A 17,645-nucleotide genomic window follows, 5' to 3' on the forward strand; every position below is an offset into this window, starting at 1 on the left:
ATTATACTTTATGACATTTATATAGTTATGTGTTATAGGCACTGTATACGCTGCAAACACTTAAAGCTATATTTTGCAGTGCACATTCTTAAAATACGAATTAAATGCAGTTTGTCACCCCGTCCTAATTCCAAATTTAGTAAGGCTAATAGCATGCAAAAACACCACATAAACAGTCCTATGACGTCCCAGGAAAATCAGAGGGCATTCTAATACATATCTTGTTGAAAGGGGCATCCATTATTGAACATACAAATGAATGACATGTACCCATTCATTCTTGAAGAATATAACATGAATGCCTCATCAGCTTAGTTCAACTGTCTGACCCCATTAGAACCCAAAATAGAAGCTTGTTTTACTCCAATGTTTGTAAACAAAGTAAATGTAAACAAACACTACATAGCCTCAAAACATGGTTAAAACTATAATGTTGATATCATGGATATTCAGTCCTTACATCCATAGTTCTGTCTCTGAATTTGAGAGTGGTCACATTTCTCCAGCTCCATTCCTCAGCTTTTTACTGAAACAGGGGCGGGTAAAACACTATTGTTATTGATTGCTGCTTTCCTTGTGTGTCAGATCATCTAGTTGTATGATCAGTGTGTGCAGGGCTGTCTTTCCATGACTATCAATGCCCAAACTGGGAACAAGGGAGTGAATATCCTGGCTCAATTAAGGCAGTGATGAATTCAATCAGAACTGATTCACTTGCTACAGAATCCCCAAAAGACCCAACACAGATGACGGACCACAATTGGATAGCGCTGACTTCATACAGTTACTTTTGACACATCCCAGTGGGCAAAACGAGTTGAAATGACCATGAAATAACACCAGCACAACCAGAAACTGGTTCAAAATGACATAATTGCGACATAATGTGAACCAGTTGTAACCAGTTTTGCCCGCTGGGATCCCTCCCTTCAGCACTGGTCTTCCCCCAGAGTCTCTGACACGTCACTCAGGTCTAACGACGCGGCCGGTAGGTGCGTCCTAATACCACTGCTATACGGTGTCTGTGTGTACACCTCCACAGTTTGGGATATGGAGTGTAGGGAGTGATCGCGGTAGTATCCCAACGCCTCCCGCGCCTGCTCCTTGCGGATGCTCTGCACGAAGGTCTTGCGTTTGTGTCGGAACTCGATGACAGTCTTGGTGTAGGAGTTGAGGGTGGTGACTGATGCACCCATGCAGCAGGTGAAGGATGCCCAGGCCATGCTGGAAAACAGGAAATGGAAAAGATGGAAGAGAGAGAAGTGAGGAAATAGGCACAACAGATAGAGGAGAGGAAAATGACGGGGACAGAGAGAGGAAAAGGCAAGGAGTCAATTTAAGGTGCAATCTGCCTATCGCTGTTCATGCTCAGTTCATAGGGCTGCTGTTTGAATGAAAAACACAAGACAAATGGCTTTAAAACAAACAAATGGTTTAAAAGAAACAAATGGATTTAAACAAATGGCTTTAAAAGCTAAGAAATGTTAAATAGTTAAATTATCAATCACTTGACAACAGCTCAAGTAATTCAGACAAATACTACACTAAGAAATAGGATGTTTTTATGAAACACTGCAAAATACTGCGAAAAACATATCATCACTTTGAGTTTGGGGACTTCTGGCATACTTTTTGTAAATATTATTATTCCCATGTAAAAATGGAAGGGTCATAGCTTTGCAGGATTATTGTCAATCCCTCAATCCCAACAGGGTAGAATGTCAATCTGGATAGATCCCAATGTAATAGGCCAGTACTGTACATTAGTCTATACACTATAGCTCCCATATTCACTCACTGCACATGCTATAATCCAGAGCTATGTCACAAGGGTCAAGATGTTCAGCCTGGAAGATTAAAATTCTGAACATACAGTGTACATATGTCTATGTGGGCTACACTTCACCCTTGATCCCCTTATGCAATTTTCCAAACGCATCGACCATGTATATATTGGGGCTTTGGGACACCAAAGCCTAATCCGCCCGGTAACATGAGAGCTTTGGGGTTTTCATTAGAGAAGTGTGACGCTACATAGGGAGACGTAGGATTGTGTGTGTGTTCCCTACCAGAAAGACCATCCGTAGTCCCAGTTATAGGGCCTCCAGTCTGCAGGGCCCAGGGTGACTGTCACCTGGAACACCTGTGTGTACATCATGTGGGCCACCATACCCAGGAGCCCTGGAAATACACAGATACCGGTATACATTTAGATGTTTAGTGTACATGTAGGCACACACACCCACACACACTAGGACCTTGTGACCGCTAGGATGACTTTTCAAAATCCCTCTCTGATAGCTGATGCTCCTGCATTGGGAGAGGCTGCAGGTTATTTCCTAGTCAAGACCTACAAAACCAGCTTCTCTCCTTGCTAGCTTCGCTTTTCATCGTGTTCACCACCGTGTTAGACTTGTTCAATGTCTGCTAGTGGCAACAGTTGCATAGTACTGTATACAAGTATTTCTTTACTTTATTCCACCAATTAGGCATAAAAAGGGCCGGGAGTTTTCCCCAGACCAGACTCAACAGCAGACAGCGTTTTTTTCCTGGCCATATGACGTAACCTTTGTAAATCAACAAAAATCTAAATGTGTCATGAACAGAAAGAAATCTGGGCTCTATGGTCGCCATGGAGGTCATGAGGTCTGGGAGAACTCCCAGCCCTTACACACGAAACAATAGCCTGTATCCCAGATCTGTTTGTGCCGTCTTGCAGAGGTGGTTTTAAACAGTCCCTCTGTACCTGAGAGGACGGTGAAGATTGCAGCGAAGGCGTTCAGTTTCAGTCCATCGATCATGTTGCTGGTGCTGGAGTGGACCAGTTCTAGACACATCAGGCTGAAACCCACTATCAACAGGACTATGTACAGCATCTCAGAGACCACCGACAGCCATAGGACACCTGCAACAGGCAAAGCAAAAGCATTAACAGTTGTTAGGGTATTGGAAATCAGTGAGAGATTTTTCTATAACCGTGATATGATGTCGAATTTGAATCACTGATCATATTTTCATAATGATGTGTGATGGTTGTGGAGAAAAGGGCTGATTTCTTTGATCGTGTATGCTTCACCCATCTGTCCGTTCATAAATCATAGGACTGTATTTGGCAGGTGCCTATTTGAAGTCCTGTCATGGACACTAAACGTTTTATTCCCTAAAAAGTAATTCCTGATGTTTGATGATTGTGTCCTAACGTTTGTATTTTTGTTGTTTTTGGTCTCTGCCCATCTTACATCTCTTACATCATTTCTGACATCCATAGTGACAACAGACCTGTTGATCACATATCTCAGGACCGACAGGCCACTCAAAACCAATTCATGTCATTTGTCTCTGACGCAAAAAGTATCAGGAATCTTCTCAGACGTTCCAGAGCGTCAAACCCTCACACTGTCTCGTTACGGGAGGTTGGAGTCAGACATCTCTTCCTACCGCGCCAGTCTGCTATTCATCCTTCTTGACACTTCATTGCAGGAAGTGAACATTGGCTGGTGCCAGTATTTCCCCCGAGACGCTGTCAACGGGAGAGGACGGAGGGTCAGGGGCGGTGGCGGGGATGGGGTTGGGGAAGGAATGTTCCAAGACTGAGACAGTGTCTTGTTTCGTAATGGAATATTGGAACAAGGTTTGGTGGTACTTAACTTTGGAGACAGTATTAACCCCGTACAGCCTTCTTATTACTGTGTAAGTAGTGTAGTAAGTGTTGTACTTATTACTACAGTAATAAATAAAGTAGGCTATATGAACTACAGTACAATCCATGTCGTTTTTCTGTTTTGTTTCAATTGAGTTGTTTAGCAGACTACTTTCTAGGGGAGACACATTGTCACTCGCGGAAGTATGAGAGCTTCTATCTTGTTTTGATTGGTTGTCATTCTGCATTATTTGCGCATGGATCATTACACAGCTGTTATCATAACCTTCTCCTTTGACAGAGTGGGGTGTGACCATAGCAACCCCACATCCTGTGTCCCTGACAACACAGGGGATGATGCCAAGGTTTTTTGAGAACATAAGCCACGGTACGTCTGGATTAGGGAGTTTATATTACCTCCAGTACATCAAGGTTGATATAGTCAACAAATCAATCAACTATTGTGATCTCAAAGTTCAGGTTTAATGAATATGTAAAAGGTATACCAGAGATACAGAACAAGTTGTAATAACTAGACCAAATCCTATAGATAGACGATCTGATGTAAAAGCATTTACTGTAGTTATAAGTCTCACAGGAGAACTTTCTCAAGAATTTTCATTAACAACAACCAGTGGGTGGATTTTTCATTTCGAAGCTCAATTAAACCTATTCTGCCTTCCTTCCTTTATAATATATTAACAAAGAAAGTTACACCAATCCTATTGCTCTATGCATTACTTCAATCTGCAACATTGGTAGCAGCTAAACACTTCATATTGTTTTTTATCTGCACTGTATCATATCCAAATTCAGACATAATTAAAGTTCATCAAATTTAACTTTGATGATGTGGTACGCTCATATTTAATTTACATGAGGGAAAAAATATTGAGTCATAATGTAATTTCCTCAATTGGAACAACAAAGGCAAACAAAGTAACTAAATATCAGAAGGCAGTTCAAACTTGATGCAGCCACTGCACCCTGCAAACATCTCCTGTATGGTGGGGTCATGACAGCCACTGCACCCTGCAAACATCTCCTGTATGGTGGTGTCATGACAGCCACTACACCCTGCAAACATCTCCTGTATGGTGGTGTCATGACAGCCACTGCACCCTGTAAACATCTCCTGTATGGCGGTGTCATGACAGCCACTGCACCCTGCAAACATCTCCTGTATGGTGGTGTCATGACAGCCACTACACCCTGCAAACATCTCCTGTATGGTGGTGTCATGACAGCCACTACACCCTGCAAACATCTCCTGTATGGTGGTGTCATGACAGCCACTGCACCCTGCAAACATCTCCTGTATGGTGGTGTCATGACAGCCACTGCACCCTGTAAACATCTCCTGTATGGCGGTGTCATGACAGCCACTGCACCCTACAAACATCTCCTGTATGGTGGTGTCATGACAGCCACTACACCCTGTAAACATCTCCTGTATGGTGGTGTCATGACAGCCACTGCACCCTGCAAACATCTCCTGTATGGTGGTGTCATGACAGCCACTGCACCCTGCAAACATCTCCTGTATGGTGGTGTCATGACAGCCACTGCACCCTGTAAACATCTCCTGTATGGTGGTGTCATGACAGCCACTGCACCCTGCAAACATCTCCTGTATGGTGGTGTCATGACAGCCACTGCACCCTGTAAACATCTCCTGTATGGTGGTGTCATGACAGCCACTGCACCCTGCAAACATCTCCTGTATGGTGGTGTCATGACAGCCACTACACCCTGCAAACATCTCCTCTATGGTGGTGTCATGACAGCCACTACACCCTGCAAACATCTCCTGTATGGTGGTGTCATGACAGCCACTACACCCTGAAAACATCTCCTCTATGGTGGTGTCATGACAGCCACTACACCCTGAAAACATCTCCTCTATGGTGGTGTCATGACAGCCACTGCACCCTGAAAACATCTCCTCTATGGTGGTGTCATGACAGCCACTACACCCTGAAAACATCTCCTGTATGGTGGTGTCATGACAGCCACTACACCCTGAAAACATCTCCTCTATGGTGGTGTCATGACAGCCACTACACCCTGAAAACATCTCCTCTATGGTGGTGTCATGACAGCCACTACACCCTGCAAACATCTCCTGTATGGTGGTGTCATGACAGCCACTGCACCCTGCAAACATCTCCTGTATGGTGGTGTCATGACAGCCACTACACCCTGCAAACATCTCCTGTATGGTGGTGTCATGACAGCCACTGCACCCTGCAAACATCTCCTGTATGGTGGTGTCATGACAGCCACTACACCCTGCAAACATCTCCTGTATGGTGGTGTCATGACAGCCACTACACCCTGCAAACATCTCCTGTATGGTGGTGTCATGACAGCCACTGCACCCTGTAAACATCTCCTGTATGGCGGTGTCATGACAGCCACTGCACCCTGCAAACATCTCCTGTATGGTGGTGTCATGACAGCCACTACACCCTGCAAACATCTCCTGTATGGTGGTGTCATGACAGCCACTACACCCTGCAAACATCTCCTGTATGGTGGTGTCATGACAGCCACTGCACCCTGCAAACATCTCCTGTATGGTGGTGTCATGACAGCCACTGCACCCTGTAAACATCTCCTGTATGGCGGTGTCATGACAGCCACTGCACCCTACAAACATCTCCTGTATGGTGGTGTCATGACAGCCACTACACCCTGTAAACATCTCCTGTATGGTGGTGTCATGACAGCCACTGCACCCTGCAAACATCTCCTGTATGGTGGTGTCATGACAGCCACTGCACCCTGCAAACATCTCCTGTATGGTGGTGTCATGACAGCCACTACACCCTGCAAACATCTCCTGTATGGTGGTGTCATGACAGCCACTGCACCCTGTAAACATCTCCTGTATGGTGGTGTTCGTGACAGTTATAACATTTGAACAGCTAAAGACGACATTTGAGTGCAAGATGGCAGTTGAGACAGGATGCAGACCCCTTCATACTGCAAGAGTATAGCTCAACATCCTTTTATACTTTATGCAACCCTGTAGACCAGGGGTCTTCAATCTTCTTTTTGTCCAGGGACCCCCTCCCAGGTAAACCAGCGACCCAGGGACCCCCATCATACGTTAGCAAAGCGTGTGCTGTCTTGTCTTATCATTAGGGGAATGATAATGGCAAGAAGTACAAAAAAAAAAAAGATTAATAGATTTGGTAGATCGTTTTTCATTATTTTGACTAAGAGCTGTTAAAACTTCTTATGGCTGCAGCCCGACGCCGGTACACTTATGACAACAGCCACTTCAAGTGCAGGGCGCGAAATTCAAAAGATATTTCACACATTAACAAGTCCAATACAGCATATGAAAGGTACACATCTCGTGAATCCAGCCAACATGTCCGATTTTTAAAATGTTTTACAGGGAAGACAAAATATGTAAATCTATTAGCTAACCACGTTAGCAAAAGACTCCACTTTTATTACTCCATCAGTTTTTTACTACATCAGTAGCTATCACAAATTCGGCCAAATAAAGATAAAAATAGCCACTAACCAAGAAACAACCTCATCAGATGACAGTCTGATAACATATTTATTGTATAGCATATGTTTTTTCCGAAAAATGTGCATATTTCAGGTATAAATCATAGTTTACATTGCAGCTACATTCAGAAATTGCACCGAAAGCAGCCATAATATTTACAGACACCAACGTCAAATACCTAATTACTCATCATAAAACATTTCTGAAAAATACATAGTGTACAGTAAATGAAAGACAGGCATCTTGTGATGCTAGACAATATTTCCGATTTATTAAGTGTTTTACAGCGAAAACAAAATGTAGCGTTATATTAGCTTAGCTTAGCACAATAGAAACACTTGGGCGCCGGCGACAGATATATGAAACAACATCATAAATTGGGTCTTACTTTTGCTGATCTTTCATCAGAATGTTGAACAAGGTGTCCTTTGTCCAGATGAGTCGTTGTTTGGATTCAGAATGGCAACTTTCTCTCTCCATTTAGCAAGCGCGCTAGCCGGGTTGCACGGATCTCTCCATGTAAACAAACGGAAGAGAACGGAACACGGCAAAACTCCCGAAAAAATGTCAATAATCTGATGAAACTATATTGAAAAAACATACGTTACGATGATATGGTGACATGTATCAAATAAAATCAAAGCCGGAAATAATATTTGCCTATAACGTCAGCAAAACAAGAGGCAACCCCACTGTCCAAATTGCGTTCTTCAGAGTACCGGAAATTGGGTACACGTCATTCCAAGAGGATTTATTCCATCCCAGATCGAGATAATCACCTCCTTTCTTCTCTCACAGCCTTCTTGACACCCAGAGGAAGGTGTATGAAGTGTACGTAGACTCTTACGTTCATTGCCCATGTATAGGCATGAAGTTGAACAGAGCATCGATTTCAGACTTTGAACTTCCGGGTCAGGAAAAGTGCTGCAGAATGAGTTCTGTTTCACTCAGAGAAATAATTCAAACGGTTTTAGAAACTAGAGAGTGTTTTCTATCCAATAGTAATAATAATATGCATATTGTACGAGCAAGAATTGAGTACGACGCCGTTTGAAATGGACACATTTTATCAGGCTACTCAATACTGCCCCTTGCAGCCATAACAGGTTTTAAGCTGGTTAAACAAAGGTTAGTCATGTGTTGGCAAAAGGGAATGTCCAAGTCAAGAAAGCTTAGCAGCAGCACTTGCTGCACTGGCAGCCTTTTCAAAAGCCTATGTCAGATACTCCAGTGACTGTAATTAGCTCCAAGGAGTGTAATTTGCTCAATATTAGAAGTTGACAAATAAAGTAGATATTCTCTTCTTTTCTACTGTAGACATGCAATTGAAAATGTGTTTATTATATTGTTGCTAGCTATAGTCATAAAAACATCCTCGTCCCCAGGGGTGGATTGGCCATCTGGCATTTTTGCCAAATGCCAGATGGGCTGGTCCATTTTTTGCCTAGTGGGTCAAGTGGGTCTGTCTAACTTTTTTTTTCTTTTCACAAAATTATTATTATCTGGCTAATAATGGGGGCCTGAAAATGGGCCGGTGTGTTAGAAATGCCAGGGCCAATTTCTGGTCCCAGTCTGCCCCTGCTCTCCCTCTACAAGTAATGGTACGGGTGATGTACAGCTCTATAGCAGATGTGTTTACCTCCTAATGTATGCAGTGATCACTCACCTCTTTCCGAAGCCGGAGCCAGATCGATAAAGCTCCTGCATTTCTCACCTGGAACGAATGGAGAAAATTGAGTTTCACATCAAGCTGTAATACCTTGCATGGGTTCTTCAGGGTCACAATTCACTCAGAGTATCCTGTCTAGACGACTTGATTTTCGTAATTTGGGGAAGTTCAAAAGTTCAAGAAGAGAAACATCGCATGCTTGGCATAGAAAAAGGGAAAAGCCCATAAGTGAAATAAATCAAATAGAAGTAAAGTTCACTGGATTCTAGCCACAAGTCATTCAGAGTATCTATTAGCCTTTTTGATAGTAACGTATAATCTATTTTAGGTGAGGTTCAACAGTTCAAGAAGAGACTGAGAGCTTGGCATACAATAGAGATTAAATAGCAGCTTAAAGGCACACACAAGTTATTCAGATTATTTAGTCTACTTGATTGTACCCACTGGACAAAAACTGGCTGAATCAACGTTGTTCCCACGTAATTTCAACAACAAAAAATCGGTGGAAAACTGATTGGATTTGCAGAAAGTCATCAATGTAAGGGAATTTAATATTTTTTTTTCACCCAACTTTTAGCCTAAATCCCTTGTCATGGTGAAATGTTTTGTTCATCTCACGGTGAATTCACAATAGATGACAACTTAACCAAATGTCAATCAAAACTAGACTTTGAAATGACATCAGTGCCCTGTGGGCTGTTCAAAAGAAGAAATACCATTGTGTGCTTAGCATGAGCAAAGCCAAGAGCCAAAACTGACAATCAAGAGGTCAGAAACAAGCAAAAGATCATGAGGGAGTCACAATGACATTTACTCCTGAGGTGCTGACCTGTTGCACCCTCTACAACCACCGTGATTATTATTATTTGACCATGCTGGTCATCTATGAACGTTTGAACATCTTGACCATGTTCTGTTATAATCTCCACCCGGCACAGCCAGAAGAGGACTGGCCCCCCAGAGCCTGGTTCCTCTCTAGGTTTCTTCGTAGGTTCCTGCCTTTCTAGGGAGTTTTTCCTAGCCACCGTGCTTCTACATCTGCATTGCATGCTGTTTGGGGTTTTAGGCTGGGTTTCTGTACAGCACTTTGAGACATCAGCTGATGTAAGAAGGGCTTTATAAATACATTTGATTGATTGCCTATCTAGTCTAATGCATCGGTAGAAGATATTTTAGAGGACATGTGGGTGGTTAAAAGTTCAACCATTGTGTCCTTTGCATGAGAAAAGGCACAGCGTGTTTAGAGGAAAAACTCATCAAGGGCCGTTATGTAATCCTTATTAGTCAACTCAACTGTGTGTGTGTGTGTGTGTGTGTGTGTGTGTGTGTGTGTGTGTGTGTGTGTGCACGCCTGTGTGTTTGTACAGTCCCAGACCCAGGCCTGATGAGACAACATGCTCCCAGTATTTATTCTCGCATAAACTGTGACGCTTTATTTCTGTTCTTAATGTCTCTTCAACATGCCATCACCAGACCAGGTCTACTGTCTCCAACCAGAGGCTCCGATCCTGATGTCATCACTGATGGAGTACCTGGAAGTCAATACCGATGTGTGGAGATGGGAAAGCTGCCATTTCCCCTCTTTTAAAGATGGGAATGTTGCAAAATGTTCTTGATTGAGTCAGACTCAGTGTAACTAATCCAGCTATATAATCTCCAGAGACACCTTTGACTTAATGGTGTTGTCATTAACATGGTAACCACGCTTACGCGGGCACGTCATCGGATCCAGCTGTTGCACTTCCACCTTGTGCATTTGTTTAGACTCAAGAGTAAAGCTGTGTGACGATTTTACTTCTTGTTACAGACATTCACAGTACCCTATAGACCTGTAAGAAGAGAGATGCTAGGGTAGATTACTAGTACCCTATAGACCTGCAGGAAGAGAGACGCTAGGGTAGATTACTAGTACCCTATAGACCTGTAAGAAGAGAGACGCTAGGGTAGATTACTAGTACCCTATAGACCTGTAAGAAGAGAGACGCTAGGGTAGATTACTAGTACCCTATAGACCTGTAAGAAGAGAGACTGCTAGGGTAGATTACTAGTACCCTATAGACCTGCAGGAAGAGAGACGCTAGGGTAGATTACTAGTACCCTATAGACCTGTAAGAAGAGAGACGCTAGGGTAGATTACTAGTACCCTATAGACCTGTAAGAAGAGAGACGCTAGGGTAGATTACTAGTATTTTATAGACCTGTAAAACGAGAGACACTAGGGTAGATTACTAGTACCCTATAGACCTGTAAGAAGAGAGATGCTAGGGTAGATTACTAGTACCCTATAGACCTGTAAGAAGAGAGACGCTAGGGTAGATTACTAGTACCCTATAGACCTGTAAGAGAGACTGCTAGGGTAGATTACTAGTACCCTATAGACCTGTAAGAAGAGAGATGCTAGGGTAGATTACTAGTACCCTATAGACCTGTAAGAAGAGAGATGCTAGGGTAGATTACTAGTACCCTATAGACCTGTAAGAAGAGAGACTGCTAGGGTAGATTACTAGTACCCAATAAACCTGCAGGAAGAGAGATGCTAGGGTAGATTACTAGTACCCTATAGACCTGTAAGAAGAGAGATGCTAGGGTAGATTACTAGTACCCTATAGACCTGTAAGAAGAGAGATGCTAGGGTAGATTACTAGTACCCTATAGACCTGTAAGAAGAGAGACTGCTAGGGTAGATTACTAGTACCCTATAGACCTGTAAGAGAGACTGCTAGGGTAGATTACTAGTACCCTATAGACCTGTAAGAAGAGAGATGCTAGGGTAGATTACTAGTACCCAATAAACCTGCAGGAAGAGAGATGCTAGGGTAGATTACTAGTACCCTATAGACCTGTAAGAAGAGAGATGCTAGGGTAGATTACTAGTACCCTATAGACCTGTAAGAAGAGAGACTGCTAGGGTAGATTACTAGTACCCTATAGACCTGTAAGAAGAGAGAAGCTAGGGTAGATTACTAGTACCCTATAGACCTGCAGGAAGAGAGACGCTAGGGTAGATTACTAGTACCCTATAGACCTGTAAGAAGAGAGACTGCTAGGGTAGATTACTAGTACCCTATAGACCTGTAAGAAGAGAGAAGCTAGGGTAGATTACTAGTACCCTATAGACCTGTAAGAAGAGAGACGCTAGGGTAGATTACTAGTACCCTATAGACCTGTAAGAAGAGAGACTGCTAGGGTAGATTACTTGTACCCTATAGACCTGCAGGAAGAGAGATGCTAGGGTAGATTACTAGTACCCTATAGACCTGTAAGAAGAGAGACGCTAGGGTAGATTACTAGTACCCTATAGACCTGTAAGAAGAGAGACGCTAGGGTAGATTACTAGTACCCTATAGACCTGTAAGAAGAGAGATGCTAGGGTAGATTACTAGTACCCTATAGACCTGCAGGAAGAGAGATGCTAGGGTAGATTACTAGTACCCTATAGACCTGTAAGAAGAGAGACGCTAGGGTAGATTACAAGTACCCTATAGACCTGTAAGAAGAGAGACGCTAGGGTAGATTACTAGTACCCTATAGACCTGTAAGAAGAGAGACGCTAGGGTAGATTACTAGTACCCTATAGACCTGTAAGAAGAGAGACGCTAGGGTAGATTACTAGTATTTTATAGACCTGTAAAACGAGAGACGCTAGGGTAGATTACTAGTACCCTATAGACCTGTAAGAAGAGAGATGCTAGGGTAGATTACTAGTACCCTATAGACCTGTAAGAAGAGAGATGCTAGGGTAGATTACTAGTACCCTATAGACCTGTAAGAGAGACTGCTAGGGTAGATTACTAGTACCCTATAGACCTGTAAGAAGAGAGATGCTAGGGTAGATTACTAGTACCCTATAGACCTGTAAGAAGAGAGACTGCTAGGGTAGATTACTAGTACCCTATAGACCTGTAAGAGAGACTGCTAGGGTAGATTACTAGTACCCTATAGACCTGTAAGAAGAGAGATGCTAGGGTAGATTACTAGTACCCTATAGACCTGTAAGAGAGACTGCTAGGGTAGATTACTAGTACCCTATAGACCTGTAAGAAGAGAGATGCTAGGGTAGATTACTAGTACCCTATAGACCTGTAAGAAGAGAGACTGCTAGGGTAGATTACTAGTACCCTATAGACCTGTAAGAAGAGAGACGCTAGGGTAGATTACTAGTACCCTATAGACCTGTAAGAAGAGAGACGCTAGGGTAGATTACTAGTACCCTATAGACCTGTAAGAAGAGAGACGCTAGGGTAGATTACTAGCAGAGCCAGTAGGGACCCTTTCTAAAAGCACTAAGCTCATGTCCCCTAAACTTCTTACCAAGGGGTCACTGTACCGTAACTCGAAACTCCCATCCCATGTTCCAATGATTCTTATACCGGGATAAACTGCTCTTTAGGCTATCCAATACCTCATGCCAGAGAGGACAACTCGTTTTTCAAGATGCCATTTTTGACTAGTGGCATCTGCCTACATAAACTGGGGGTGATTACCCTAAAAAACTCATAACTTTGTAAATACCCTTAGCTTGCAGTTTTAGATAATATGTATGTATATGTCCCATCTGGAGACTGACGCTTAGTTACTATGGTGACACAAGTTGATGACACATGAGAATGGCTCTCATAATGACACAACCAAGGAATTATAGCAAGGACTGCAGAGTTTAATAGCTGCAATTATACATAACTGTGTGTGTGTGTGTGTGTGTGTGTGTGTGTGTGTGTGTGTGTGTGTGTGTGTGTGTGTGTGTGTGTGTGCAACAATCTAATCAAGGCTTTATAGACCCTTGTCTATTTCGGAATGTATAGGGTGTTCTTTTTGAATGGCAAGAATGCCTGCTTAGAAACCGGTATTGATTGAATAGTTTGAACACACACACACACACACCTGCAAACCTCTTTCCTGTAAATATCCATATAATTTTAGCCTTTACACTCCAGAGACCTCACTATAATTAATTGACAACAAGACGGGACAACGTCATTAACAACAACACCTCATCACCTCACCTTCATCGTGGATATTCTCCGCACAGGAGAACCAGATCCCGGTGTGGAACTGTCTGAATAGGAACCGGTCGTCCCCCGTTTCCCAACTGTACACCACTACTTTGGGGTCCGTCTCGTTCACTCCATAATCGATGCAGTTGTGCGTGCGAAGTTTAGTGCACTTCGGCTTGGGGACGCGCTGCGTGCCGACGCACCAGTATGTTGTGATGAAAGCAGTTATTGAGAAAAATAGTGCTAAAAGATTCATACTAACGGACAGCAGTGCCCTGCACTTGCGAGTGGTCTTCATTGTCCATAGATATCTGCACTTATTAGAGAACTCACTCACTCACCATCCATCCAATATGAATCAAAACAGGTCATGAAAAACTGGTCAAACTCCACCGAAAATATGTTTCAACTGATGTGCAACATGTCGGCAATAAAATACATAATTTGGCACTCCAACCCGTTGAATTGAAATTACTCTCCCTACCCGATTTGAGGGACGGCAAGTTTGAATTCAGCTTCAATCCACCATTATCATCTGTTCGAGTCGTTAGCCATTAGATATTTTTCACACGAAGTGCCCTGAAATGACCCTCATCCATTCGCTGAAGGATGGTCACGTTGTCAAAAGATTTGAAGAGCTTGTTCGCACAAAATCTGTGGGATTTGTATCGGTGATGCTCGCCTTCAATCTGTGATGAGCCGCTCTCTCTCCCTCTCTCTATTTTTTCCCTCTCTCAGAGATGATGAGATTACAGTTTATTGATAGCATATTTAATTTTGTGTGAACAATAATCAAACCATAGCGTCAGCCTGGGAATAGGATCAATAACATTTCTTATATTTCAGAACAGTACTTGGACTGTTTGACTGAGCCTGTCTGGGGTGGAGTGCCAGATGGGCAGGATTTGCACTTTTGGGACTATTCCATTGGCAATTACAAAATGATAAAGTCTAAACAAACATACAAGACAAGCCTACCATAAAGACTATCTAGATAGCCATTGTTCAGTGTTACCATTAAGACGTCAACTAGTTAAGTGTTGCTATAAAGTCCATCTGTAATGTTCTGCAAAGAGGGCTCTGTTCTAATTGAAGGGCCACGTCGACAGCAACTGGGTAATCACTCAAACTTCTCACTCGATCTCCCCTCTGACAGTGTAAAAGCCAACACACTATCAGAGTTTATTGTGAAATAGACACAAATTACTTATTGGACATTTGTGACAGGCACATGAAAAAGTCCACTGTGTGTATTACATGATTTTCTTTCGTCATAATGCATCCTCCTTCCTTCCTTCCTTCCTTCCGTTTTTCGTGTGCCTGTCACAAATGTCCAATAAGCAATTTGTTTTCACAATAATCTGGGATACTGGGTTTGGTAGAAGCAGTGGCACAGCAGCTCTTCTCATTACTACGCTTGAGAGGCAGCACGCTCACATGAGACTCTGATTGGATAAGCTACAACAGAAAGCCAGGATACTTCACCCAAAATGTGTGTGTGTGTGTGACGTTGGTGGGACACAACAGTTCTTCCGATACATTTGTGATCATGAAGCATCACCACTGATGACAGAGGAAGATATCTTGATTGCAGTACTTATGGGGCATTATTTCAACCTTTCAAAGGGCTTAGCTTGGTATTATAGACTATTTACAGTAGTTGTAACAGACAGAAAAATATAAGGAAACATGGATTGGGGTTAGGGTGGAGTACACAGGAGGCTGCTGAGGGGAGGACAGCTCATAATGGCTGAAAGAGGAAATGGAATGGCATCAAACACCTGGAAACGATGTGTTTAATATATTTGATACTATTCCACCTATTCCGCTCCAGCCATTACCATAAGCCCGTCCTCCCCAATTAAGGTGCCACCAACCTCCTGTGGTGGAGTAAATGTTTAGACAGTCAGTGACAGGTTTGTACATAGCCTATATTTAGTAGGTACTGTAGGTCCTAGCTACGCCCACTGGTTCAAAGCGCTCGTCATTCTTTCCATACAGAACTGATTTGGTCAGTATTCCATCCCATCAGTGACCCTACTCCCCTTGTATAGGAGGCAGCTGGACGCAACTAGGCCATTGTTGTATAACCCATCATCCATACATTATGCTTACATAACATGTCTAGGACATACGTTGAAATGGAACATGCATGGTCAATTGTATGTGTCAGATAGGACGGATTCATATTTCGATTGCGCTCATATATAATGCACATATAATAAGACAAAAATGCTTTCTTACAGGTTTGGCTCTAAGCTTTGTTACACATTTTCAAGAAAGATAGAAATGGTCCACGCACACACACACACACAGTTGACTGATAAAACAGGAAATCAAAATGTCCTAGACACGCAAATATCAATCATCAACACATGCAAAGCTTAAATATACTGCAAAATGGATACATTGATGCAGGGAAGATCGGGCAATGAAATATGATGATTCGGTTGAATAATGCTCAATCCATGTCAAAAGCTGTCAACCATGAGACCTCACGTTAAATACCCATGCAATTTATAGCCCAACAAATGGACACACACACACACACACACACACACATACAAAAGAGCTTAAACGGTTGCCGTTATGTTATGCAGGAGTGTCTATGACAAGCGGATTACTGCATAGAAATCATGACATTGCATGACATTTTTTGATCCACCAGCCCTGCCTTTTTTTTTAAAGCACATGTGCTTCCAAAGAGGTAAGAGCAGCAACATAGTAAGCATGGACATGAGATGTATCCCAAATGGCACCCTATTCCCTACATAGCCCTATGGGTCCTGGTCAAAAGCAGTGCACGATATAGGGAATAGATTGCCCTTTGGTTCACAGCCATAGACATGGGGCTTCACTTGTGTTTGGATGCTGGTGACTTCCGTGTGAAGCTGATAGATGGAGGGGAATTAGTCTCTCAACAGATAGAGACTAAGGATTAGTATAATCTGCACTTTACAGACCCTGGAAATCATACTGTCTGACTGGGTCTGCAGGGCGCTTTAGAAGCAGCGTCTAGAACAGTGGTTGTTTGTCACAGGCTGATTGTTGAATTCAAATCAAATTGTATTTGTCACATGCGCCGAATACAACTGGTGTAGACCTTACAGTGAAATGCTTAGTTACAAGCCCCTAACCAACAATGCTTTAAAATGTTAAGATTTTAAAAAATAAATGAAAGTAATAAATAATTAAACAGCAGCAGTAAAATAACAAGCAAGGCTATATACAGAGGGTACCGGTACAGAGTCAATGTGGAGGCTATATACAGGGGGTACCGGTACAGAGTCAATGTGGAGGCTATATACAGGGGGTACCGGTACAGAGTCAATGTGTGGAGGCTATATACAGAGGGTACCGGTACAGAGTCAATGTGTGGAGGCTATATACAGAGGGTACCGGTACAGAGTCAATGTGGAGGCTATATACAGGGGGTACCGGTACAGAGTCAATGTGTGGAGGCTATATACAGAGGGTACCGGTACAGAGTCAATGTGGAGGCTATATACAGGGGGTACCGGTACAGAGTCAATGTGTGGAGGCTATATACAGGGGGTACCGGTACAGAGTCAATGTGGAGGCTATATACAGGGGGTACCAGTACAGAGTCAATGTGGAGGCTATATACAGGGGGTACCGGTACAGAGTCAATGTGTGGAGGCTATATACAGAGGGTACCGGTACAGAGTCAATGTGTGGAGGCTATATACAGAGGGTACCGGTACAGAGTCAATGTGTGGAGGCTATATACAGAGGGTACCGGTACAGAGTCAATGTGTGGAGGCTATATACAGAGGGTACCGGTACAGA

At 43.0% G+C, this 17,645-nt stretch overlaps 1 protein-coding gene across 1 annotated transcript; it reads right to left on the bottom strand.

Moving 5' to 3' along the window:
• Window positions 1-929: 929 nt before the first annotated feature.
• On the bottom strand, window positions 930-14,133 carry LOC120032497 (germ cell-specific gene 1-like protein). Its single transcript, XM_038978602.1, has 5 exons — window positions 13,845-14,133; window positions 8,839-8,886; window positions 2,747-2,905; window positions 2,070-2,181; window positions 930-1,224 (listed from the first exon to the last, which is right to left on the bottom strand). Exons 1-5 carry the CDS (start codon window positions 14,131-14,133, stop codon window positions 930-932), a joined length of 903 nt encoding a protein of 300 aa, XP_038834530.1.
• Window positions 14,134-17,645: the final 3,512 nt, after the last annotated feature.

The sequence above is a fragment of the Salvelinus namaycush genome, chromosome 39, assembly GCF_016432855.1.
Source record: "Salvelinus namaycush isolate Seneca chromosome 39, SaNama_1.0, whole genome shotgun sequence".
NCBI lineage: Eukaryota > Metazoa > Chordata > Actinopteri > Salmoniformes > Salmonidae > Salvelinus > Salvelinus namaycush.